General features: G+C 43.1%; 1 protein-coding gene across 1 annotated transcript in view; it reads left to right on the top strand.

Moving 5' to 3' along the window:
• Positions 1 to 21108, top strand: part of CFTR (CF transmembrane conductance regulator) — a 93409-nt gene extending 72301 nt beyond the window's left edge. The window contains exons 22-27 of the mRNA XM_066633666.1: positions 222 to 464; positions 2544 to 2699; positions 11703 to 11792; positions 17082 to 17254; positions 18462 to 18567; positions 20902 to 21108. Of these exons, the coding sequence (XP_066489763.1) occupies positions 222 to 464; positions 2544 to 2699; positions 11703 to 11792; positions 17082 to 17254; positions 18462 to 18567; positions 20902 to 21108 (975 nt within the window). The remainder of the gene's footprint in view (positions 1 to 221; positions 465 to 2543; positions 2700 to 11702; positions 11793 to 17081; positions 17255 to 18461; positions 18568 to 20901) is intronic.
• Positions 21109 to 27087: the final 5979 nt, after the last annotated feature.

The following is a 27087-nucleotide window of genomic DNA, read 5'->3' as shown; positions in this document are numbered from 1 at the left end:
AGCCCTATTGACTATAATGGTACTTGCTTCTGAATAGATATGCATAGGGTTGGGCTCTAATTTGCACACATCAGGATTCATTCTCTGTTAAGCTCGAGGAGCATCAGTTCAATAAACTTGGTAACCTTCTTGGTCAGACTACATGTTAGGGAGAATTTTCTGAGTTACCATTTGATGTAATTTTAAAGAACAATTTCAGCAGTGTTTGCTCTGGTTTTCAGATGCGGTCCGTAAGCCGAATATTTAAGTTCATTGATATGCCAACAGAGGAATCCAAAACTTCACCACCATCAAAAAATGAGCAGCTTTCTCAAACCCTTATCATTGAGAATAAACGTGCAAAGGAAGAGAACGATTGGCCGTCTGGTGGTCAGATGACTGTGAAGGACCTCACGGCTAAGTATCTAGAAGGAGGGCTAGCTGTACTAGAAAATATTTCCTTTTCAATAAGTCCAGGACAAAGGGTGAGAATAATATCATGTAAACCTGTTTCAGTGAATGCAGAGTGTTGTATACAGAGAGTTTTTCAAAAACAGCAGGAGACCCTGTTTACCTCGTGACTGAGAAATCAAAATTAAAATAAATCTAAAATTGCTTGAAGCTCACAGTATAGTTATAGCTCAGGGATAATAGCCATTTATTTTGGTTGTAGAAACATGGGTATGAATTAAATGCCCAGACAATAATTTCAGTTTCAGGTTCCCACACATATACACCAAAGGGCAAAACAGGCAGCTATTATGATAAAGTATTTATAGTAGTGTCTTGCAACAACATCACAGAACAGCACTAGAAAGGCTTCCAAGCAACCCTTTGTTTTTACCCCTTTTGTACAGGCATAGGAGGATTCAACTCCTCCTATAGGAGGATTTGCCTCCTATAGGAGGATTCAACATAGGAGGATTCAACTATACACAGGGGGATTCAACTCCCAAATTAAACAATATAGCCATTAAAAATATTTGAAACTCTGTATTGGTGTGACTGATTTTAAATTCAGTATCAAAAATATGGGCACATAATTTACAGTGCAATCCTAACCTGCACTGGTACAACCACATAGCTTGTGCTATATCCTATGGGGATATTTTTCCCCTTACCGCGAGTAATGCTCCAACTTGCCTCATGTGGCTACTTAGATCTGTGCCAGCTATTTAGCTGGCACACATCCAAGAAGCCCATGTAGGTCTGCCCAACCCAGGAGCATGGGCTAGGATACAGTGTGCTGGGCAGACCTACACAGGCTTCTTGAGTAGCTGTAAATGTGCATTATGGCACCTTTGCAACACTTGGAACCAGCACAGGGAGTCCTGCGCTGGCTCAATAAAACGTTTGAATTGGGCTGCCTGGCTTATAAAATCTACTGCACTTGGGAGCTAGAATATAATATAATATAAACTTTTGGTGTGGTCAAAAGTAGGGGAGGAGAATTATAGTTTTGCACAAACCAATGTTTGCCCAATTTTATGTCATTCTAAATAGGGGAAAGGATTGTTACATACCGATTGACATTCTATTTTATTTAGCATCACTTTGTGCCTGTTACAATACAAGAAAGTAGAATTCAGACCCCTGTTCCAAGAGACTCACAGTCTACGATCACCATAAGGGAGACAAAACAGGGAGAAGGAGAGAAACTGGGGAAGAATATGTGATTATTTCATTTTCATATCCTTAGGCTTAGTTACAACAGAGTAGCAGTGCATTCCTAACTAAGGGCCCAATCCTATCCAACTTTCCAGCATTGCAGCCTTGAGGTAAGGGAACAAATGCTTCCATACCTTGAGGAGGCCTCTGTGACTGCCTCCCCACCACAGGATGCAGTGCACACCCCATTGGCACCACTGCACCGGCACTGGAAAACTGGATAGGATTGGGCCCTAACATCACACTGATTCAGTGGCATCTGAACATCCTCCACTGTATTTAGCACAGGAAAAGAGGCTGCTGGAGGTTTACCCAATATTTGGCCTCTTGTCCTGGGGTAAGCCCCAGAAGCTGCAATGGCTCATGCCAGGAAATTCACTGATGCAAGTTCAAGCAGCCTTTTGTCAGGAGGTCGGGGGGGGGGGGGGGAAGAGAGGCTATAGCAGAGGTTGCTGTCACCGATCCTGCCCCTTCACAGACCTGATCCACCCTTCTTCACCTCCCTCCTGCCCATGACATCTCACTCTACCGTTGTCCTGTCCTTCCTCAACCAGCCCATGTGGAGTTTACCTGCTCCAGCACACACAGGTCCTATAGTATTGTGGACTGGGCTATAAGTAGACTAGGAAGTTGGGCCAAAGACTTGACAGTAAAGGTGCATTTCTCCCCCCCCCCTTATAATTGGTTAGTTAAGGGAGGTTGTACCAGAATCACATGTCCACAGCACCTGTCCTTAACATTGCACTTTCCTGCTGGTTTATTAATATTTAAAAGTTCAAACCCATCTCAGCATAAACCATTTCATCTTCAGCTGCCCTTTTGTTAATATCTAGCATGCTCATGATTAATTTGTGAGCAGCCGTTTCTTCATTAATTTATGTTCATAAATATTGCAGGTGGGTCTCTTAGGAAGAACTGGCTCGGGGAAAAGTACTTTACTCTTTGCCTTTTTACGACTCTTGAATACGGAAGGGGATATTCAAATCGATGATGTCTCCTGGAACACTGTTTCTGTGCAGCAGTGGAGAAAGGCATTTGGAGTCATACCACAGGTAAAGTTGCAACTGGTCTGTGAAATTAGTTTTGATGTGGCTTGCTTTGAACATCAGTGAAATTTGTTCACAGTTACATTTCAGGCAGCTCCATTCGGTAACCCGTTTAAATGGGTTACTTTAAATGGCATAGAAAGAGAACAAGGCTTCCACTTAGGACATAGCAAGTGTGTATTTTTGATACACTGCCCTACCTGCAACCTGGTTGAGACCTCACACCTACTCAAACTGCAGTTTGATTATTAGCAACCATGCTGCAGCTAGGGCTCTTTATACCACTTTCCCTCCTTAGGGTTTCCTGTTTGCCAACAATGATGACCTATTTTTCCAGCTTTGATTCTTTTTTTCTTTTACTTACCTCTTGCAGGCTGTCTGCTCACTCTTCCCCCCATAGCATGAAGTACGTGGTCCACTGATATGACTGCATGCTAAAATGTGGTAAGGGATGGGATCAGGCTGTTAGTCTTGCAGCTGCTAGAAAAATGAAACAGATTGATATTTTTAAAAAGTTTATATGTCTGTGCCAGGCAGCTTAATCCTATGCTGGCCTCTGGCAGTGGGACAAACGTGCACTGTAGAAAATGTGCTGTAAGGTCTTTTGTAGCAACATGGAGCCCCACCCCGCTAGTGGAAAGGTCAGCATCGGTCTCCTGCCACCAGTCAGAGGCCAGTGTCTGCTGAGGTAGGCACTCCACAGGATGGCACAAGGGCAGAACAGTGGTGGGGAGGAGGTTTTTCTAGATGCGAGGAGGGCACAGCAGGCCAGGGAGGGGGGCAGGGATCCCCTATCCCCCCTCCTGAGCCTGAAAACCCAACATGGGTTGGCCTGGATTTGCGCCAGCTGTAGAGGGTGCTGATCCGAGTAGCCCTATAGAAGCTGCTGGGGCTTTTCCCGGGGTACGGGGACGAAGGACCTCCAGCAGCCACAATTCCCACGCAGCGTGGGAATTTGGTTAGGATTGGGCTGTGAGTTACTGAACTTTAAAGCTGTTAAATTTCCTTGTTGTAAATGTGATTCTTTGAAGAAAAAAAATGCAAAGTACCAAAATATCTTTAGTTTTTAAGGGTGAACTCAGACAGCTAGTTTTTTCTTCAACAAATGTTGTAATGAAGTGGTGGATATCAAATTGAAGTGGATTGTTTGAAGCAATTTGACAAGTAATGTATAATTCAACCACCATCTGTTGGACAACTTGTAAAAAAATCTACCTGTGGTTGCAGTAGAATAGATTCTTCCAAGATCTTCTTGGAGAACACCTTCTTGTATCACTAAGGGTGCAATCCTAACCCCTTATGTCAGTGCTTTCCAGCAATGAAGCACCTAGGTAAGGGAACAAACATTCCCTTAATTTGAGGAGGCCTCCGTAAGTGACACCCAATTGCAGGATGCAGCACACATCCCATTGGCACCGCTATGCCAGTGCTGGAAAGCCCTAGTGGCACTTTTTGGTGACAGCAAAGAGCAAAACTGCTGGTGTAGAAGAAAACATGATTGTTTTAATCTACTCTCAGATAACAATACTGAAAAGTTCACTTTGTTCCCAGAAGAGCACATCTTTTCATTTCTGGATTATGGCAACTATCCTGACACGTGCACATTAAACACTTGCCAAGAAACAGGAAGTTATTCTATCAAGTTCATGGTTACTGACTGAACTGGTGTATCCACTACCATCCTTCAAAGCAACTGCAGAACAAAGAGAATATTTTGATTCCTAGCTTTTGCCTTCTACGTCAGATTTAATCCTGTCCTCCCACCCCCCTGTTAGTGTGGCTGTGCCAAAAACAGGTGCACTGTATTCAGTGGGAGGGGGGGATTGGAAGGCTTCAGCAGAGAAAGGGGATTTAAATCCCTCTACCATTGCATAAGCCTCCTGCTCCTCAATGGGTCTCCTCATACCTGTGCTAGCAATTTCACTAGCACAACTCCATGGGGAAAAAGAGGAGAGGGAGGCTGTTGTTGGGAGGGATAGGATTCACCCCCTCCCGCAGCCTCCTCAGCCCATTAATCCCTTCCCCACCCAGCTTTGCCCCTCCCTGCCCCAGTTCCGTCCTCCCTCCAGCCCCCCCTGCTGGCTTTCCTGCTCTAGTGGGCATGGGAGAGCCAGTGACACATGTGGGAAGACTCCAGTCTTCCTGGTGGTGTCCCGACAGCACACTGCTCAGTGTGCTGCTGGAAAGCTCTTTACTGCTTACACAGCAGTTGCTGCCCATGGAATGCGCATCTGCTGGCAGCGAGGCCCAATAGGATTAGACTTTACAACATAGATAGCTTTCCTCTGGCAGGAGAAAAAGCACCTGGCAATTCTAAACAAGCCAGTTTTAAACAATTCTTTCTCCCTATGTGCAATTGAACAAAAAACTGCAGGAGAATCCTCTGACCAAGGACTGAGCCAAAGAACTTGAAAACAGAGTCACACTGAGATTGTTGTGGTCACGTTGCGCTTCTAGAACACTACTTATCAAACTGCGCAAATGCAACTTGATGCTTTCAGGGGTTTCCCCCCCCCCCCGTATGTATCTACCCATTCTTAGTCACTGTGGGAAACAAGATGCTGGACTAGATGGGCCTTTGGGCTGATTCATCACAGCTCTTCTTATGTGCTTATATGAAAACATGTGCCTCCAGCCCAGCAGTTTTCAACCTTCTTCACATGGCACACGGAACCGGCGCTAACATTTTCAAGGCACAACATATTTTTTTGACAATTGACAAAGCACACCACACTGCCAGTGGGGGGCGTAGTGGTTTGGGAGGTGGTGTTAGACCTGGAAGATCCAGGTTCAAATCCCCTCTCAGCCACGAAACTTCCTGGGTGACGTTGGGCCAGTCACTTTCTCTCATCCTCGCCTACCTCACAGGGTTCTTGTGATCACAAATGGAGGGGAGCTGCTGTGTACACCGCCCTGAGCTCTTTGGAGGTAGGGCAGTAAAAAATGTGGAAAACAAACAAACAAATAAATAAATAAATAAATGACCCTCCTCTAAACTCCTGCAGCACACCTGTGGACCATTCTCGTCACATCAGTGTGCCACAGCATAGTGGTTGAAAATAGCTGCTCTGGCCTCTTACGACTCCTTCATCTTTTTCTAAGAAATCTTCTTGATATGTATTGTTGTACAACAGGAACAGGCACTGTCAAACTCACACAAGTTAAGGAAAGATACAGTTGGGTAACCGAAGTGTGTAAGGCATCAGTCCTACTTCAGCAGGCTGGCCTGTAAACACTTGCGTGGGAGTAAATCCCATTGAACATAGTGGGGCTTACTTCTGAGTAGCCATGCATAAGTTTGCATTATAAAAATTGTTTGGGTTTTTGTTTATTCACATTTTTATACTGCTTTTCCTCCAACAAGCTCAGGGTGGTTTACATAGTTCCTCTCCTCCTTTTTGCCCTTGCAACAGCCCTGTGAGGTAAGTGAGGCTGAGAGATAGTGGCAGGCCCAAGGTTGCCCAGGAAGCTTTACGGTTGCACAGGGATTTGAACCTGGATCTTCCAGGTCTTAAGTCCAACTCCCAATGTGCAGATTCTGTGATCTCAACATCAGTAGTAAACCTTAGGTGGCCGAAGGCATCAGTTACAGAATGATTCCCATGCGAATGCTTTTCTGTTAACATGAGCATTGGAACAGTTTCAGACAATTATCAGTGCCACAATGAATGCATAAGGATCCTGGAAATTCCCCTGTGGTGTGATGACCCATGAACAGGCTTTCAGACACAAGCAACTCCATGTATACTTCCAGTCACAAGTTCCACAATCTGTCTGACTTATATCTTTAGTCAGTCGATTCCAAATTTTCACATGTGATATCAGTTAAATGTTTGCCAGACCAAAATGAGGAAATGGTGTTCTAAATTCACAGTGATAAATGAGCACTTTTTAAAAGGTCTGCATTTAAAAAAGGAACAGCATTTGCAGGGCTGTGAGCTGATCCAATGCCTGCCCATATGATATTTTATGCATCCCTGGACAACCCTTGTTAAGCGATATTACAGGTTTTATGAAGGTGTCCATGTCTTTTCTGAAAACTGGTTTGTTAAGTTTTCTTTGCTCTTTATTTACTTCATTAGCTGAATATATAGCAAACCAAGTGTAAACTGAGCTACGCCAGGCAGTTTCTGCTTTTGCATTAGTACTACCACACCCAGGTAATCTCAAGTTCTCAAGTTATCTTGAGAAGCTAACCCTGAGGCGGAGAACTAAGTAACGTAACCACCTGGTACCACTAATTTTAAGAAACCAGCAAAGAACATGAGGAAACAAACATTAAACATCTCTTTCTCTCCCTTGCTTTCTGTGGTTTTTCTTTTACTAGGGATAGACATGTAAATTATGCACAAAGGTGTAATGTAAAGGTGTAATCACAATGTCACGTGATGTTGTGATGTCATTTCTGAGTTTTCCCCGGAGAAGGGAGCACTTGCTGAAGTGGCTTTGCACCCCCCCCCCTGTTCCTTCTTCTGTGGAGGCTTCCTCTTGAAGGAGAAGGAATGCAGGGCCTTTCAGCACCACCTCCGAAACTAGGGCAGAGCCTGAGGGGTAGTCATGAGCCCCCCTTGGCATAGCACCTTGGCATAGCACCTAGGGGAGGTGCCTCTCAGGCTCCATCCTTGTCACACCTAGTTGCATTAATCTATGCGCCACGCAATTTGCTAACAAAAATGTTACCAAATAAATAATCTGCAACATTGGTCTGGGATTCAATTTAAATTGTTTTGTTGAGAGCTGTTTAGGATTGACAGTACTGTATTAGTATTATTAGCAAAACTCAGGGATTAAAGCAGTCCCACAAATAGCATAAAGACCGTAGTTAAGAACTTTACAGGTGCAAATAAGTAACTGCGATCGTTACAGAGGTAGAAAACAAGAAGACAGAAAAGGGAAGCTATACAGAGGCTCTCATACGGATTTCAACTTTCAGCCTTTCTGCTTTAGGGCACCTGAACCTTTAATAATTGCGTAGAAGAAGAAATTTCAGCAAGTGCAGCTTGTCATCTCACAGGTTAATAAGTCATATGTAGGGTGCTTTGCTGCCATCATATTTTGTTTGTTATAGTTCTATATGAACTCGTTGGTAGTGGACCTACCATTAAGAGAGTGGGGCAAATGCCCCATGCATGTGTCTCTAGGACAGTGCGGGAAGCCTTCTGAGGCTCCTGACATGGTTGGAAACTGTACCGGAATTACGGTTTAAGATTGCGGGGAAGCCTCAGATGATTTCCCCGGTGCGTCCTGAAGCTACACGAGACTCTGTTGCGCTGCAGATGAGTGGGGTGGGATTGGCTTCACATTGGAGGGCAGCATCGTGGACCTTTGCCCTGGGACGCCTCAAGGGCAGGTCCGCTACTGGCTCAAGTAACTACATTATCTTTTTTTCCCTTTAGAAAAACAAAGGGGATGAGGGAAAGGGAAATCACTGAATCTCAGTCTTTCCTGATTGCCATTGTTTGTTCTCTGTACACAATGCAAGGAGCGCCATTCATTCCTTCTGGTAGGAAATTCTGCCAAGTTCCCTGGTGACACAGCAAGTGTCAGATTTGTGTCACCTTAGAACAGAGTTGTAAAAGAGTTACTGTCATTTGAAGTAGAATAAGTCATTCCTGTCAATACAAAGTCTCTCACACTCGTCACACTGCTCAAAGAAACTAAGTAAATATTGAATTTTGGCAGTGTCGTTTTTTTCTCCTAAACCACGATCTCATGAGTTTGTACAGGTTGGGAGGAAGCAAAATTCTTTTTTAGTTCCTTAGAAACAAAAGGCAACTATCTTTACTGGCTTCAGTGAGGGTTGGGAGGAGAAAAGGGGTAGATAGGTCATCTTAAAGTTAAGGAATCTAAATCTATCCCCTCCATTCCCATAATACAAGAAAGAGCAAAAAAGAATGCTTGTCATAAGAACAGCCCCACTGGATCAGGCCATAGGCGCATCTAGTCCAGCTTCCTGTATCTCAAAGCGGCCCACCAAATGCCCCAAGGAGTACACCAGATAACAAGAGACCTCATCCTGGTGCCCTCCCTTGCATCTGGCCTTCTGACATAGTCCATTTCTAAAATCAGGAGGTTGCACATACACATCATGGCTTGTAGCCCGTAATGGATTTTTCCTCCAGAAACTTGTCCAATCCCCTTTTAAAGGCATCTAGGCCAGATGCCGTCACCACATCCTGTGGCAAGGAGTTCCACAGACCAACCACATCTTCCTTCATATCTTCAGTTGTGCAAGGCTTCTGCATGAACTGATTATTGTTGCCATTTTCATCCATCAAAGCTTGTTGTATGCTTGCTATTACGCGTGAGTGAAAAGGTGTCTTGCTTCACTAATGTAGTGAGATAGTTCACGGAAGCTGTTGTTGGGGAGGCAGAGTGTGGTCTTGGAACCATGGGAGAAAACGTTCAGGAAAAGTAGAATGAAGCCACAAAAATCACAGCCAAACTCACAGCACTGTTCTGTGATGCAGTTCTGTCAAATACCTGTAATATAAGCAGAGTTTCTGTAGGTCTGTCATAGCAGGCATAGGCCACAATCCTAACCAACTTTCCAGCACTGACATAAGGGCAATGTAACTTGCACTGCTAAGGGAACGAACATTGCCTTTCCTTGAGCGTGGGAGCTTTGAGCGTGGGAGGATGGAGGCCAGAATGTGAAACCAGATCAGAGAGAAACACCTGAATGTTGTGGTTCTTGAAAGAAAGAACCTTCTTTCATTTGTAAAAATCCCTACGGGGATTTAAATAAGCCTGCCTATGTAAACAGCCTTGAATAAAGTCTTGAATAAAGACCAAGAAAGGCGGTATATAAATACCTGTATTATTATTATTATTATTGAGGAGGCCTCTGTGGCTGCCCCCCAACTGCAGGATGCAGCATATGCCCCACTGGCACAGCTATGCCAGTGCTGGAAAGTTGATTAGGATTGCGCTCATAGCTGTTTCACGTTCCTAAGCTGAAACCCTGTCCATACATTTACATGCGGTAATTGCGCTCATCCTGGTGGATATGACTGTGGGTCCAATTATAATGGAGGATATGACTGTGGGTCCAATTCTATCCAACTTCTCAGTGCCAATGCAGCCACAACACAACCCCAAGGTAATGTTCCTTTACCTTGAGGAGGCTTCTGTGATTGTCCCCTGATTGTAGGATGCAGCACACACCTCATTGGCATGGCTGCATCAGCACTGGAAATTTTGATTGGGCCCTAAGTTGATTGGGCTCTAAGGATTGGGCCCTAAGTCCCACAATATGGGTGGGATTTCTGGGATACTGTCATGTGGGCTGCAGCAGAGTTTCCCCTATTTCAGTTGTCAGCTAATTTATGCCAGATCATGTGTTCTGACCTTCATAATGACAAGCTGCTGACAGACTACACTTTTTGTCAGATGCTGGTCAATAGCCCAGAATTGTCTGTGTTGTCAAAGGAAGCCAACAGTTAGGGGTGTCAAAAATAAGGCCTGCGGGTCAGATGCGGCCCCCAGAAGCTCTTCATCTGGCCCCCATTATAACTGAGCTCTCTCAAACACTTCTCAGCTGCTCAGCTGTGAAATGATGTGATCAAGATTTGCCTATTTTCTCTTCTGTCATTTGCAGTGGAAGTGTTCCTACTTCAGGAAAAAAAGTGCTTATTCCTGGCTATCATCAGCTTAATGACATCACTTCCTGCTTAACGAGGTCACTTTAGGCCCTCAGTAGGCGCCATGAATGCTATTCAGCTCGCTATAATGAAATGAGCTTGACATCCCTGGGTTAGAAGATAATTGGAAATCTGAATGAAAGCTTGTAGGCAACAGCCCTCTTCTTCAGTTAAAGGGGAGAAAGTGTGTGTGTAGTGTAGGAATGGGGGCACTTGCAGCTGGACCTTGCAGTGCCATCCAATTGCTGCTTTTTTGCTTGGAGTCGTGCAGAATGCAGTGTTCTTTCTGTACCATAGGTTTTTGCACCACAGGTCTTTCTGCACCGCATGTTTTAGGGGCCTGACTTGCCCCCTTTTATCCTTCCTGCTTCTTTTATAGTCTATTGATTCTCTCAGAAAAAGATGGAAGAGTAGCACTAACAGTCCACACCTGTGGTTAGTGTGCTGCTACATTAAAGCTTTTTGTCTTAATAAATGTGATGCTGTAAGCTGGGGGGAAATACAGGGGGGAAATGCAGGAGCACAATGGATGGATAAGAGTTAGGATTAGTATTCTTTGTAAAGAGTTAGTATTCCCTGTACACATGTAAGGAGTGAGTGAACAAAGTGTAGCCATCCTAGACTAAACATGCCAATATGGAAATGCCCAGATAATTGGATCTGTGAATTAAAGCATTTTGGTTGTGCAATGTCTTTCTGGGGAATCTGATATGGGGTAGTGGATCTGTTGCCTTATTTATCACTGCTTATGCTCTGCCTGTATAGGGCATCCTGTGTTATCTGCAGGGGTTCCATTCCAGGACCCCGCCCTGTAAGGAAACCCATGAATGATGAACTCTGTGGGTTTCAGGGACCTTATAATCCTCTTGAGGTGACTGAAACTGTGCTCTTGCTGCCTCCAAAGGGTGTTCTGAGGGCTGAGGGGGGTCTCATGCTGCCTAAAACATCACATACATTTCCTGAAAAACCAAAAACCCCAGCACTCAAAACACCCTTCAAAGGCGACTGGAGTGCAGCTCTGGATGCCTCTGGAGGGTTCATGTGGGTCCAACCCGCAGGTTCAGGGACCCGCGTATGATGAAATCTGTGAGTCCTGAATCCGCGGTTACAGTGGACCCACTATAATTTTGTAAATAAATTAAATATTATGAAGGTGCAAAATGCCTCTATTTCACTTTCATCCGAAGGATGCTAGTACTGCCCAGGAACTTCTCAGGGACTTGGAAAGTGTGCAACAAACAATGCAACAATGCAATCCAACAAACAATGCAATAGATTGCTTTGGGAAGAATTCATAAACTGGACATTGGATAGGCGTGTTCTTTCTGGTTGCCAGATATTGTCAATTTTTCTTTTTCTTCCACAGAAAGTGTTCATATTTTCTGGATCATTTCGGAAAAACTTGGATCCGTATGGACAATGGAGTGATGAAGAATTATGGAAAGTTGCTGAGGAGGTAGAAATCACAATCTTTGTTGTTTAAATTTTAAGTTAGATCTTGGGTCGTCAAATGGGAAGTACGTGCCATACATTGGGCTGCAACTTGATTCATTAACCTCGTTGTTCATATATGGTAAGCTGTTGTATAACAGACCTTATTCCCATTCCTTCGGAAATTACAGCCTCGTTAAGAAACGCACAGTGTAAACAACTGCCAAATTTACAGCAACATCTTATGTATTGGTTACTTTTAAGTGTCCCATTGTATTCAGCGGAACTTACTCGCTGGAAAGTTTGCATAAGATTGCAGTCTTAGATATTCATTTTGATTCAGTATGTTTTTCTTGTGCTTTTATGTAACATGGGCAAACTAGGTTGGGGGTTAGGATACAGTGTGCGCTCTCCACTGATCCTGCCCCCATTCTGATCCTGCCCAGGCCTGTCCTACCCCCATTTCACCCTTCCCACCCAAAAATGCTGCCTCTCCATCTCTGGAACACCCCCAGGGCACAATCCAATCTAACTTTCCAGCTCCAGTGTAGCCACAATGCAGCCCCGTGGACAGGGAACACATGTTCCCATACCTTGAGAAGTCTCCAGTGAATGCCCCTCCACCATGGGATGCAGCTCACACCCCACTGGCACAACTGCACCAGCACTGGAAAACTGGATAGGATTGGGCCCCTATTCCACTATCTCCAGCCCCTTACCATGGCTCAAAACTCACATCCGTCTGCAGTCCTGGGACTGAATGCAGTGCTGGCGGGCCAATGCAGGCCTTTCCACTGGTGCTGCTGACTCTAGAGGAGTTGCAAATGTGCTTTACGGTATGTTTGCAATGCTCTAGGTCACCGGAGCAGTTGTGAATGTCACAACATCTGCATTGTCTCATAGTATGTTAGGGGCTTTAATTTTTTCCCTAACTTTGTAGCTCTGTACTGCTGTCAGTTCCACATTAGAATCCCCTCTGAATCTAATTGAAAGAATCTCTCATCAGGGATAAAAACTTAAAACACATAGATGAACAAGCTTTGCTGAGGGAGAATCAGCATGGCTTCTGTAAGGGTAAGTCTTGCTCATGAACCTTTTAGAATTATCTGAAAAGGCATGTGAATGCTGGCAAACCTGTGGATGTTATATATCTGGATTTTCAGAAGGCATTTGACACAGTCAAAGGTTGCTGAGAAAACTCCACAGTCAGGGAATAAGAAGGCAGGTCCTCTTATGGGTTAGGAACTGGTTGAAGACCAGGAAACAGAGTGGGTGTCAGTGGGAAATTTTCACAATGGAGAGAGGTGAAAAGCCATGTGCCCCAAGGATCTGTCCTGGGACTGGTGCTTTTCACCTTGTTCATAAATGACCTGGAGACAAGGTTAAGGTGGCCAAGTTTGCAGATAACACTAAACTTTTTCAAGTGGTGAAGACGAGAAGGGATCGTGAAGAGCTCCAGAAGGCTTTCTTCGAACTCAGATAATGGGCAGCAAAATGGCAGATGCGTTTCAATGTAAGTAAGTGTAAAGCAATACAAATTGGAACAAAAAATCAAAACTTCATATATAGGCTAATGAGTTCTGAGCTGTCTGTGGCAAATCAGGAGAGAGATCTTGGGGTGTTGGTTGACAGCTTGTTGAAAGTGTCAACCTAATGTGTGGCGGTGGTGAAGAAGGGTAATACCATGTTTGGGATCATTAGAAAAGATATTGAGAATAAAACAATAAAGTAAATGCCATTGTACAATTCAGTGGTAAGGCCAAACTTGGGAGTATTGCTTCCTGTTCTGGTCGCCGCATCTCAAAAAAGTTATAGTGGAAATGGAAAAGGTGCAGAAGAGAGTGACCAAAATGATTAGTAGGCTGGCGCACTTCCCTTACGAGGAAAGGCTACAGTGTTTGGGGCTCTTCAGTCTAGAAAAAAGGCGACTGAGGGGGGACATGACCGAGACATACAATATTATACAGGGGATGAATACAGTGGACAGAGGGATATTCTTTTCTGTCTCACACAACATCAGAACCAGATCCACTAAACATCCACTAAAATTGGGAGAGTTAAATTACAGACAAAAGAAAATGTTTCTTTATCCTGTATGTAATTAGTCTGTGGAACTCCTTGCCACAGGATGTGATGCTGGCATCTGGCCTAGATGCCTTTAAAAGGGGAATGGACAAATTTCTGGAGGAAAAGTCCATCACAAGTTAATGATGGTTATATGCAACCCCATGGTTCTAGAAGTAGGCTACCTCAAAATACCTGGTGCAAGGGAGTAGCACCAGGATGCAGGTCTCTTGTTGGTTTGTGTGCTCCCTGAGGCATCTGATGGGCCACTGTGAGATACAAGAAACTGGACTAGATGGGCCTTTGGCCTGATCCAGTGGGACTCTTCTTATGTTCTTAATGCTATTCTTTACTAACCATTTGACTACCACAGGCATTTAAAAATGTAGTAGATGACCAGTTAAGGGAATCGCTTGCCACAGAGTTAATACTTTAGCACAGTACAGTTGTGGTAAATTGGTGAAGTACACACACACCGTAGAAACTACTCCTGACCTTTTGTTTTAAAATTAAAACAAGATTTGAACTACAGTTGGTATTCTCTGTTTTCACGAAGCAACTATTTCTGTGATGACTGGTATAATTGCACTTGATACTGTTCACAGATAAGATGTCTCATTTATAATATTAGCTTATGTCTGACAGAAGGGGTGGAGGGCATACCTTTGTGCCCTCGGCATTCCAACGATGGCATCTCAGTGTTCTGTTTTGTTCCCTCTTGCTTTAATATTGTGGTTTTTGTTCACGGTAACCTAGCAGCCATAGTTTCGATGCCAGACAGCCAGGGTTCAGAGACCTGTACAAGGAGTTCCATGTGCCCAACAGGACTTTGGATTTATGTTTTATGAAGAGCACTTCTGTAGCCATTACTTTACTACAGACTGCTTTTGTAACTCAGGGAAATTTCAAAAGCAAGGTGTTTTTATATCAGGTTTTTTTTTTTTTTTTGTTTAATATGGGGGTGGGAATCTGGTCATGAAAAACTCTATGGCCATGCACTTATAAAACCATACTAATAAAAGATATTTTGATCTCAGCCATCTTCCTTTAACATGAAGGGCAGGGATTCCCAGTACAGTGCACAAGATACGAAGTGGCTATAGTCCTTTACAGCAGGGGTGCTCACACTTTTTTGGCTCGAGAGCTACTTTGAAACCCAGCAAGGCACGGAGATCTACCAGAGTTTTTTTTTACAATGTTCACGCCATCATAACATATAACATTTATGTGTACAGTGTATGTTGGTGTACCTTGAGCCCCACTGAGTATAACAGGACTTACTCCTGAGTAGACATGCCTAGGATTAGGCTGTGAGGCTGCAATCCTAGCCACACTTACCTGGGAGTAAGCCCCATTGAGTACAATGGGCCTTACTCCCGGCGTTTCCTCCCAGAGGCACCTGAAGGCGGGGGTCGGCACTCCGCGATCTACTCATTTTGCCTCGCGATCTACCGGTAGATCGCGATCCACCTATTGAGCACCCCTGCTTTACAGTAATAGCTAACCCAGAATATTTTGACAAATAAAGTAGGCCTAAGTCTTGGTGGTACTGAATGTATAATAATCTGTCTTATTGTCCAGTCCTAAACTTCCCGGGTACCCAGCAATACAGCGGCACTGAAATGGCCACTGCTGTGTCCTGTGGAGCTAGGGAAGCTGCTGGAGGTCTCCTTGTGGTAAGAGGACATTGGTTCCCTTACCCTGTGTAGAGCCCTGGTAGCCCCATTGGGTCTTCTTGGAGCCGTGCTAGCTTTTTAGCTGGCACAGAACTGAGGATACCCGTGTGGGGCACTGCAGCTTCAGAGGGGGGGGATAGGATTTGGCGGCAGCCTCTGCCACTGTGCCTCCGCCCCGTCACCTCCTGGGCCTGATCCACCCACCAGCCCTCCCTTCCCCTGTCCACTTCTGCTCCTTCCTACCTTCCCCACCCTCCCCCCACCCCGAAAAGCCTTTCCATTGCTTGGCTGGGATACTTATTGCCAGGAGCTCCACCAGCATTCTTCCGGCACTGAGGCTCAGTGCTGACTGATGCTGGCCTCTCCACTGGCACTGGGTGTCTCCTGCTGATGGAAAAGTGCCTTATGGCACTTTCGTGACACCCAGCACCAGCATAGTGCCAGTGCTGGGGAGCTCAGAATTGGGCAATTCTATGCAATTGTTGCTGTTCCATTGATGGGCCTTACTTTTGAGTAGGATTGTGCTCTAAATCGGGTATTTTTCATTGCCACTGCAATGCAGTGGAAAAAAAAACAACAATAATGCACGTGGGAGACAAATGGCTGAAGATCCCAACTCAACCAAACAGAGTCTCTTGAAAATTATTTTCTTTTTGTGCCCCACTTCCATTTCTAAAATGAGAATACAGGTGGTCTAGTGCAGGGGTGCTCAAACTTTCAACTTTAGGGATGCTGGACCTTTAACAAGTGTATAGAAGAGAGAATTGCAGCAGGTGCAACTTGTCATCCCACAGATGACAAGCTGCACCTGCTGAAATTCTCTCTTCTATACACTTATTAAAGGTCCAGCATCCCTAAAGTTGAAAGTTTGAGCACCCCTGGTCTAGCGCATGGTGTCCTTTATGAAAAACAGACTAAAAAGGATGAGCTATACATTAAAAATGCTGTACAAATGAAGGATAGGATACAATCAGACTTGGGTTGTAAAAAATATAAACACCAACAGGCAAACACACAATCCATCATCTCACTTCTGGGTGTAGGAATTTGGCTAGGTATAGGTAAAGCCTGCTGAAAACCACATTAATCATTGCTACAGACTTGGGTTGTAAAAAACATAAACGGTGTTATGTGAGTCTTGCTGCAACCTTCTTTCTGCTGCAGCCCACAGCAGCCCCTGAAAAGCCCATCCTGAGGTCCTCTGGAATGGTGTGAGATTTTGCATGAGAAGGGGAAACTGATGAAAAGTGGTGGAGATTGCAAAATAATCTGTCAGAGGAAACGCCTTTCTGCTTGCATTAGATACCTTTGGATCTAAGTCAGAAATTTTGCAAATACCCAGTGGGATTTTTTCTTTTCTTTTTGAATGTGGATTGCAGTACCCATTGCCTTGCTCTTAAATTGTTTGTGAAACTCTAGTTTCAAAACCAGTTTTCCATATAGCATGGGACTGTTATTTGAAAATGCAAAGCCCACTGTTCTTTGGATCCTGCCCAGAGATTTAATTTTTGGAACAAAGCGAACCAGTCTGTGTGACACTGTTTTTTTTACCACATCCTGTCTTTCTCCTGCAGGTTGGACTGAAATCTGTAATCGGGCAATTTCCAGGACAACTTGACTTTGTCCTTGTGGATGGTGGCTATGTCCTCAGCCATGGGCATAAACAGTTGATGTGTCTTGCCAGATCCATTCTCAGTAAAGCTAAAATTCTGCTTCTGGATGAACCAAGTGCTCATCTTGATCCTATGTAAGAACAGCACAAATACTTGATCTGATTTTCTTCCATAGTAAATAGCATATGACTAAATGTTCAATATTATTTTAATACTGGTTTTGTATTTGCTATACTAATACAACTCTGACTTGGACCGGAACCCTTAGTAGATTAAAAAAAAGATCAGTGGATAAAAAAAAACAGTGGACAAATAGATTTAAAGACCCACTGCTCCTAATGGAATAAGGTTGTGCGTCGACATCTGCAGGAGTTTGATTCTGGGACTCCCTACTGATACCATAAAATGTGTTAAATTAAAGCAGTTTAAAAAAATTAAAAAGTGCATCCCTTTACAGGTGTGGTTTAAAACAGTTTTCTTACTGTTGTAGAGAGGCAGTCAGCAATTAGAACCCCTGGCTCAGCTGAAGAATGGCATGATCACTTGCATGACTGTCTCTTTACAACAGTAAGAAAAGCAGTTTTTAAAATTGATTTTAAAGGGATGCATTTTTCCCCCTTCTCCAGGGATCAGCACATTCCTTCTCATTTGTAGTGTCCATTCGTGTTGAGTCAAATCTGTGTATGAAAAATCCATGTATAACAAGATTGGACCTGTACTGATATATGTATGTGAAGGCACAGAAACTTTTTCAGAGAAAAGTGACTGTGTATGATATTTTTGCTGTAATAACCTTTGCCCCCATAACCCTCCAAAACCAAATCTATATCAGTTATATCCCAATGTAACTATTGTGGATTCTCCCAGTGAGCCCTGGAAATGGCAGTTTGGTAAGGGTATTCGGTTTTCTCTGCTAGTGATTCCTGGCTTCTACTCACAGAGCTACAGTTCTCTGGCTCTCCTCGGCAGAAGAAATGACTAAGAAACCAGTTTAAATCTGTGGTGTCAATATGCCCTCTATAGTTTATCCTAGGAAATGTGAATTTGCTTCAAGCTTCTCTGCAAACAGCAAGGAATAGATACAAATAATCACTGTGGGATAACTTCAGTATTGATCAATTGCTTCACCAGTAATTGCAGTTTGTATACTCCAGAAGAAGCAATTGTGACTGGTGAGGCTTACTTTCTAGCAATACACGTCATGGCACTATCTCATCTGAATCATAGCTGCTCTATTACAATGCTGTAAAAATCCTAGCAAATGTTATGGAAGTGTTTATTGCATGCAACAGGATTTTTATATTGTATCATTTCACATTGTAAAAATTCCTTACCTTTCAGGACCTTTCAAGTGATTAAAAAAACTCTCAAGCAAGCTTTTGCAAACTGTACAGTCATTCTCTCAGAACACAGACTAGAAGCACTACTGGAATGCCAGCGATTTTTGGTGAGCGTCTTAAAAAAAACAATTAGACGTGGCAGCTGGGATCCAAAGATCTACTTAATTTTATTTATGCTAATAATGAATAGCTCAGTTTTCTGGAAACTATTGAAAGTGCCTTCCAAAATAAGTTATAGAATTTTTAAGGTATCAGCAGAAAAAGCCAGCAGCCATGAAATTCCTAAAAGCAGCAGAAAGGAAAAGCTTGTTGAAATAACAAGGTTTTTGATTGCCATCTGAAAACAGGGGATCCTGATGAACCTCCACAGGGAGGGTATTCCATGTTTTTGGTTCCTGTGTCTTGTATCTACCTGCAGTGGTGTAGCTAACAGGGGCAGGGGGTACATTGCTCCTGGTACCACACCTTGAGGGGGTGTCTGTCCACATTCCCAGTGGCGAACTCAAGGTGAAAAGCACCTTCCAGGTTGGCCTTCTGAAGTATGGGGAGGCTGCAAGTGGTCTCCCTGTGACTCAGACAACTTCCTGGACAAAACCAGATGTGACAACCCAGATATTAAATTTGATTTTGTTCAAATTGGGGGAGGTATTAAAATGGAGGGTGTTAAAATTGTTGTTCCCCAGGTGCCAGATGTCTTAACTACACCATTGTCCGCTAGTCTGATCTCACACAATGATGGAATGGAGGTCTTGGCCACTGACACTAATGTTTAGACAAGTTTGTGCGAAGGCTGTCCTTGAAGTAATCAGGCCCTAGGCTATTAGGGGCTCTGAAGACTAATACCAGAACTTTACATTGGACTTTGAAACAATTAGGCAGCTAATGTAGATAAGAGCAGAGTAATGTGCTTTGATCATTGGGCCCCTTGTAACACTCTAACAGCCTCGTGCTAGGTGATATTTATGACTTTCCTTTTAATAGCAGATCCTAATTCAGTATCAACAGCTGCTTTCAGAAGTCCCCTTGATCTCCTTAAGTCTTCCTGTGCAACGTGGGGTAGTAACAGCTGTTGCTTGGATGCTCAGCCCCATAGGCCTTTATCAGAGCACAGTGTTTGCATTCCGTAGCACCTTACAATAATTTCATATGCAAACAAACCAAATAGCGTAGGTGCTCTGTTATTGTGAATAAAGCAGGAATGGCCTGAGTGGATCTGCTCAGTAGCATAACTGGGGGGGGAAACGGTAAATACTGCAGTTGCCCCAGTACGCCCTTCCCACTCACTGTCAGAGCCATTCTGGGCAGCAACAGGCAGGCGGTCACTGAACCAAATGGAATCTCTCGCATGTTGCTGTCCAGAATGGCTCTGACGGCAAGTGGGAGGGGCCACTTACATGGTGCAGCACCTGCGGTACTTACTGTTTTGCCCCCCTCTAGCTATGCTACTGCTCTGTTATTGTGAATAAAGCAGGAGTGGCCTGAATGGATCTGCTGCCTGACTTAGGGCAGATTCACTGCCTCTGCTAGTATGACCCCCTTTTAAACAAACAAACAAAAAACCCACATGGGCTGGGTCACACATACCTCACCACCACATTTGCTGCTGCTTCCACCCCCTGTTCACCCTCCTCCTGACCCATCCTGCCACTTAGGAAAATAGCCAAGTGGACAAGGACGGGGGCACAGCAATCCCCCCTCTTCTTTCCTTCAACTGCAGAACTGCCACCTCCCTCTTGCTCCTAGCATGCTTCACTCATGCTGTTTGTTTGAAGAGGACTGGGTGAAGCAGGAGGGAGGAGGAGGCAGCAACAAATTTGTAGGTAAGAGGAAGAGGCATCAGAGCTCAGCCTCCTTCTTGCCTGCCTGACCTTATCAGTGTGTGTGTGTGGGGCGGGGGAGGCATTGCTGAGCAATCCTGTTCTGATCACTTGTGGAAGGATGGGTAGAGGATGGATCAGATGCAGGGAGGGGATGTTTCTGGGTGGGGATGGGTGGATCAGGCCTGGGAGGGGGTGGGATCAGTGGAGCAGGCCACTGCCATGTTCTATCCTTCCTCCTGGGCCTGGAGGCCTTACACAAATTAGCTGGCACAGATCTGAGTAGCCCCAATGGGCAGACTGAAGTGTTACTTGGGATAAGTGGAAAAATATCCCCTTACCCCTGAGAAGGCCACCAGCCTACTCCTAACCTGCACTGCTATTGCATAGACCACTCGGCCCAGTTGTGCCAGCGAGGTTAGGATTGGGCACTTAAGTTACATGCACTTAAGAATGAAATGTGATAGGCGTGCCACTAGTAACCTTGGACTAAGAATGGAATACAAATGCATTCATGCAATTATTGATACTATTCAATAAAATGGCTTTATTTTCTTTACTATGACAAATTGTTGTATAGTTTTTCTCTCTGTGAGTCTAATGTAGCCAACCTCTGTTTACTAGGTGATTGAAGAGAATAAAGTCAGGCAGTTTGAATCAATCCAGAAGCTGCTCAGTGAAAAGAATTCCTTCCGACAGGCCATCAGCCACTCAGATCGAGCCAAGCTGTTCCCAATACACACCAGGAGTTCAAGTAAGCGCCGGTCCAGGCCTGCAATCAGTGCACTGCAAGAAGAAACTGAAGAAGAAGTGCAGGAGACTCGGTTGTGAAGATGTACTGATGTGCAGACTCAACAGCAAGCATTCCAAGAAATATCAGAACAGTATCACTAAGAAGCATAAGAACAAGCATAGACTAAGACAAGCTACATGGGGAAGAAGCTTCACATCAAGTGACATGTTGGTTATTAGGACTAGAGTACCAAGCCAAATGCCCCCTGAAAATTTATCAAACGCACACACACAAAGATCAGCCTCTGGAAATCAGGCTGGATAAAAAATCAGTTTTGTTTTTAAAAAATTAAAATCCCATTTAAAAAAAACTAGTTATATTAAAGTTCCCTTTGTAAAATAGTCTAGTTTTAGATTGTATTTGATTGAAATATAAAACACCTAAGTCCACACTCAAAATCTCGTAAACCTGCTTTCCTTTGTAAAAGAATTAACCAGGGGCAAAGATTTGACTTTTGAGGTCAAATATTATAAAAGTAACACAAAATAGATCATGAATCGAGAGATGAAAGACAGGATACAGATACTTTTAAAATAATTCATAAATGGTTATGAAATTACTATACAGAATTGTGTGTTTGTGGGAGCCCAGTCTGCATTCTGGGAAACTCTGGGCAGTTACATTTTTAAGTAAGTAAATTTGCCTAGTGCCCTCAAACACATGGAGGGAAACATAAATTCTGAATTTTTCAATTACTCCCCTAAGTAGACATAAATTATATTGCACAAAAGGCATGTGGGCTGCATGTGGAGAGAGTATGGATTACCGGTATGCTCCTGAATAGGCTGAAGGTGCCATTTATTTGCAAACAGATGCAAAATTCAATTATATGCACACTCTTTCAGAAAATATACGAACTAGAAAGGTGGAGATTTGATTTGAATGCAAATGGCCTTTATGCGAATCAGTCTATCCTGGTGGAAATCAGGGGGCTTCAATAGTGATGATTTCACTTAAATGATGAACAAGGTTGAAAAACACAAATAAGGACACTTCAATAAATTTCAAGCATTAATGAATGTGAGTTTGGAAGTTGGCAAGAGACCCCAGTTTTTTAAAAAAAAACACATAGATGCCAATTATGATCTGCTCACAAAGTCTTGGTGTAGTAAGATACGGAGTGCCCCATCAGTGGAAGTTAAACATGTGCTTGAATGCTGGACAGCTCTTTTTACAGAACAGTTACTCACCGGAGAGAGGTGGAAGGTAAAGATGAACTTTCTTTATGATGATTGTATTTCAATATTTGGGAAAAAAATGCACAAATATTTTTGCCAAGAATCTACAGTTTAGAATATTCATTGTTCAATATTCCAGTGAAGAGAACTCTTAGAATAGATAATTTCTAGGCAGTTAAGAGATGATAATGATAAAGTCTCTATTTCAAATAGACTCTTTCAAGACTCACAGTCCAGTCATACCTAAGTTCCCCCATACTTATACCAGTGCAGGTGTGACTTTGGCTGCATTTGGCTGGGAGAATTACACAGGCTGGAAGCATCCATAAGTTAAGGGGACATTAATCCTCTTGCCTCATGGTAAGCCCCTGGTGGCACAATGGACCAACTCAGACCTGCGCCAGCTACATAGTTGGCACAGGTCCATGTTGATCCATGTCAACAGATTAGGCTCTGGAAGTGGGATAGGAGATAGTACACACTGAAGCAACTGATCATGCACCCACCTTCTGCCCCCTTTGCCACCTTCCCTATCCTGCACACACTCTGCCAACGCTACTGGCCCATAGAATTGGGCCATTGTTCACTTGTCCTAGCAATGTAGGTGGGGAACACCTGCTGGTTAGGAGTAGGAAGTAGGCCAACATCAAAAATCACAGGAGAGATTAGAGTAAAAAAATAGCTGATTAGGATCAAACCTTGTCAGCTAGATTTTGTTTTGAAATGCCTTTCAATAATATTTTTAGTAGTTTAACGGATGGGATAAAATTTGACTTTTGTGATAATCTTTTATACAGTTCTGTGTTGCAGTTTAACTGAATTTCTCTAGAATATTTATTTTTAATATCTTTATTAAAATATATTGAGGTATTCATTTATTAAGAGAATCCAGTATTTTAAGAGGAATTATGTGCCATAAAGAATATCTTTGTATACAGACAATTTTTATATCACTGTGTGGCATTACTTTGAATTTACTGCACATTTTGGAAACTGGAAAATCGGCACTGTCCAACAGATCTGTCAGTCAAGTGATCCATTGCAGATTCTGAAAATAGTTTTTAAGGTCATTTTTAGATAACACTAAACATTGGCCATGAGCCAGAAAATGTAAGGCTATGTTCAGATACAACATTTTCTGGGAGCAATTTTTCCCTTCCCAACTTAAGGGCTTTAGTTTCAGTGAATAATCAGCAAAATATAATGAAGGAGAAAAAAAGCCTATTTTACAGGGAACAGCGTTGCTGTAGTGAAAAAAAAACCTACTTGTTTCTTTAAAACTCAGGAGATTTTAACTCTAATGCTGACAAGGGAATGCACTCTGTTGAAGTATTTAAGGAAAAGGCAAATTAGTTTGAAAAGGTAAGCATTGCTTTAGAGTAGCATCTTTGCACTGGTTTTTATAAAAGTCAATTTTATGCGCAGGCATATTCAATCTCCTACCTATGATGCCATATTTTGGTACTAGCCAAAATATACCACCAACAGGCAAACACACAATCCATCATCTCACTTCTGGGTGTAGGAATTTGCCTAGGTATAGGTAAAGCATGCTGAAAACCACATTAATCATTGCTACAGTGTGACAGGTGTATTGCATGGCAGAAAATACTGTCATATTACCTCCAATGCTCTAAAAATGTTATGTCCCTACATAGCCTTAATTGCATTTACTACTGATCTCAGTGCAACATTAGCATTGGATCATGTGACTTAGTTCCACTTATTTTGGTGTGATGGGGCTAGTGTATACATGACACCTGTGTGTATTATCCATGTGCTCCTTGCACACTGAAGCAAAACATATGCTGTAAGTGTGAAGTGAGATGTACACACATACTCCCATATATGTTCAGCCCATTTTTATCTGTTTTAAAAAAGGTGGACCAGAAATGTATGGAGTATGCATGTGGGGCCCACATCACATTTTATATTCAATGTGCCATGGATCTTTGCGTGCATATATGACCAAATATCTTGTTTCTCCACCTGTGTGTGGGTAATTTATACTCAGAGGGCTGGTGGAGCCCATAGTTGCAACTCATGTTTGCTGGACAGTGCCCAATGTATGTATTTTTATAAGCATAGAAATCTTAACTCAAACTACCTATATAACAAACTACAGTACCTGTTGTTCAGGTTGCCCTCATGCAATACAGAAATGTACTAAGTGAACACTGCTCAATAAAACAAAAGCTACGTTTAATTATTTATTGCCAAGGTAGAAGCTGCTGTGTACAATATGGCAATAAAACAAATGCTTTGTATACCACTTACCTGTTGTACAGCTAAATCTAGATTTATGAGTCGCTCCAGCCAAGTCAGTGAATTTTTACCTTTCCCTCTTCAGCAGACTAATATTCATTATATCAACTTGGAAACATATATTCTGTACTGTACTGTACTTGCTTCTAACCTTTTTCTTTATTGCCACTAGATGGCGCTGCAGAGTGGGAACTTTTTTCTTGGTGCCCTGTTAGACTGAAGTGAGATTCAGAACAAACCAAAGCAAATGTGATTTAGCATGATTTTGAAAGTATGCAGTGTCTTAAGGCCCAAAGCTATCCACCTTTGCAGCACTGATAAAGCTGCAATGCAGCCCCAAGGTAAGGGAACAAGTGTTCCCTTACCTTGAGGAGGTTTCCAGGGCTGCCTTCCACCACAGGATGCAGTGCATGCATTGTTGGCACTGCTGCATCAGTGCCGAAAAGTTGGATCTCATTAGGCCCTAAGTGACACAAAATTCCCTCTCTGTAGAGGTGGGTGAAAACAGGTGTGTTTTTTAAACCAAACAGAAAACAGTGTTATGTGTTTTTATTTCAGGGGTGCATTTTTATAGATTATAATTTTAAATTATAATTGCTTGTAAAGTGTAAAAGGTAGGTGATATGGATGGTATAGTGTCAGCAGATGTAGCACATGCACGTAGAGGTGTTAGAGAATGGGTCTTTTTTTGGCAGATGTCACTGATTTTGGTTATTTTTTGTTTTTTTTTACAAAAATCAGAAGTGCAGAAAGCGGTGTTTTTATTTCATTATCACCAAGAAACTCACCTCTACCCATCAGATTGTAACCTTGCTAGAATTTGTCTCCTTCCACCTGATATGACAAAAATCTGTGCAACTCAAAAACTTACACATGCTCACTTTCAAAATGGGTACAATGAATGGTGTCGCTTTAAACACACGGATAATTTGCAAAGACGTATGTTTATATTGATTGTTGGCAGCGTTCTGCACTGTTGTGCTTTTAATCCAATTGTATGGCAGTCCAGTAATATGCCCATATCTTCCAACTATCAAATATTTTTGCCCTGTGGTGATTGTGTACATGTTGCACATCAAGTAGTAACTGCAGCCAATCACAATTGGTGTTTGTGTTTATTTGATAGCTGGAGGTCAGAGATTCTGCACAATAAACCACCAATTCCTCAACTAGCATCCCCATTAATTTGTTGGGTGCAGTCATAGCTAGAAGGAGGGCAAAACAGTAAGTACTGTAGGTACTGCCACAATGTGCCATGTAAGTGGCCCCTCCCACTTGTTGGCAGAGCCATCCGGGCAGTGCCGTCATCCGGGCAGTGACGGCAATGCACAGATGCTATCTGAACCAAACTGTGTCTCCTGTGTGCTGCTGTCACTGCCCAGAACAGCTCTGATGGTGAATGGGAGTGCGGCATTTGCAGTACTTACCATTCTGCCATGTTACTGGATGCAGCTATGTTCTGGTAGCAGTTTCTGCATGAGAACATGGCACATTTCTGTGGCACCACACAAACTGTAGCTAAGTTCATGCAGTTCTGTTGCAACCTAATGTATTGAACCAGTTGTCTAACTCAGAAATAGGAAAGCAGTCAAACCACAACTGAAATAAAATCACAATAAACTTAACCCAAGTGTAAGATAACCATGCTTCCACATTTGATATAAAATCCATATTTTTATATCCACATTTGATATTCACATTTGATATAAAATCTTATAGCAACACATAGGTTGCTAGAAGGGGGGTAAAACATTGTGGCACCTGCAGTACTTACTGTTTTACCCCCCTTCACACACAAAAGGTGATTTTTTAATTGACTGCCCAATGTTGCATATAAGCAACAGGGACCAAATGTGTACACCTGCGGGCTGGGCAGAAATGGGTTAAACCATTGATTCGCACACATTTAGCACCGGGACTCACTTTTTAGACTGAGAATCTGTCAGGACCTACCGGAAGTGATGTCATGACCAGAAGTGACATCAACAAGCAGGAAAATTTTAAACAATCCTAGGCTGCAATCCTACCTACACTTATCCAGGAATAAGTCCCATTTACTGTCATTGTTAAAAGCATATACATAGTAGCCTGGTAATCGTACAGATGTGTAACATCTCCCCAGGTGTAATCACACACCATGGCAGCATCAATTCTAATACTTGTAAAATATTGAAATGAATGGGGACCCACCTGAAATTGGCTTGCGACCCAGCCACTGGGTCCTGACCCACAGTTTGAGAAACACTGGAAACTGTGCTGGTTGACAGACGAGACAAATTGCACTTCATGAGCGGGCAGGGCAGCAATAGGGCAAGATCACCATGTAAATACCATGACTCTTTTAACAGGATAAAGCTCATCATAAAGACATTTGGTGAGAAGCCAAAACGATAAGAGTGAAATCTTGCCACAGCAGCTTTTCTCTGTGCTGCCAAGCAGTTGGTTACAGCCCCATGAAATTATACTGATGATGTAAATGGAGATGAAAACCAGGAAACTGGAAAGGAAATGGAAAGAATCCTATTGTGAGAAGGAATCCAAACTAGGGCTGTTGGGTCAACCATTACAGGCTTG

The sequence above is a fragment of the Tiliqua scincoides genome, chromosome 7, assembly GCF_035046505.1.
Source record: "Tiliqua scincoides isolate rTilSci1 chromosome 7, rTilSci1.hap2, whole genome shotgun sequence".
NCBI classification, from domain to species: Eukaryota; Metazoa; Chordata; class Lepidosauria; order Squamata; family Scincidae; genus Tiliqua; species Tiliqua scincoides.
The sequence above is the reverse complement of the archived record's forward strand: the minus strand, read 5'-3'. Positions and strand labels throughout refer to the sequence as shown.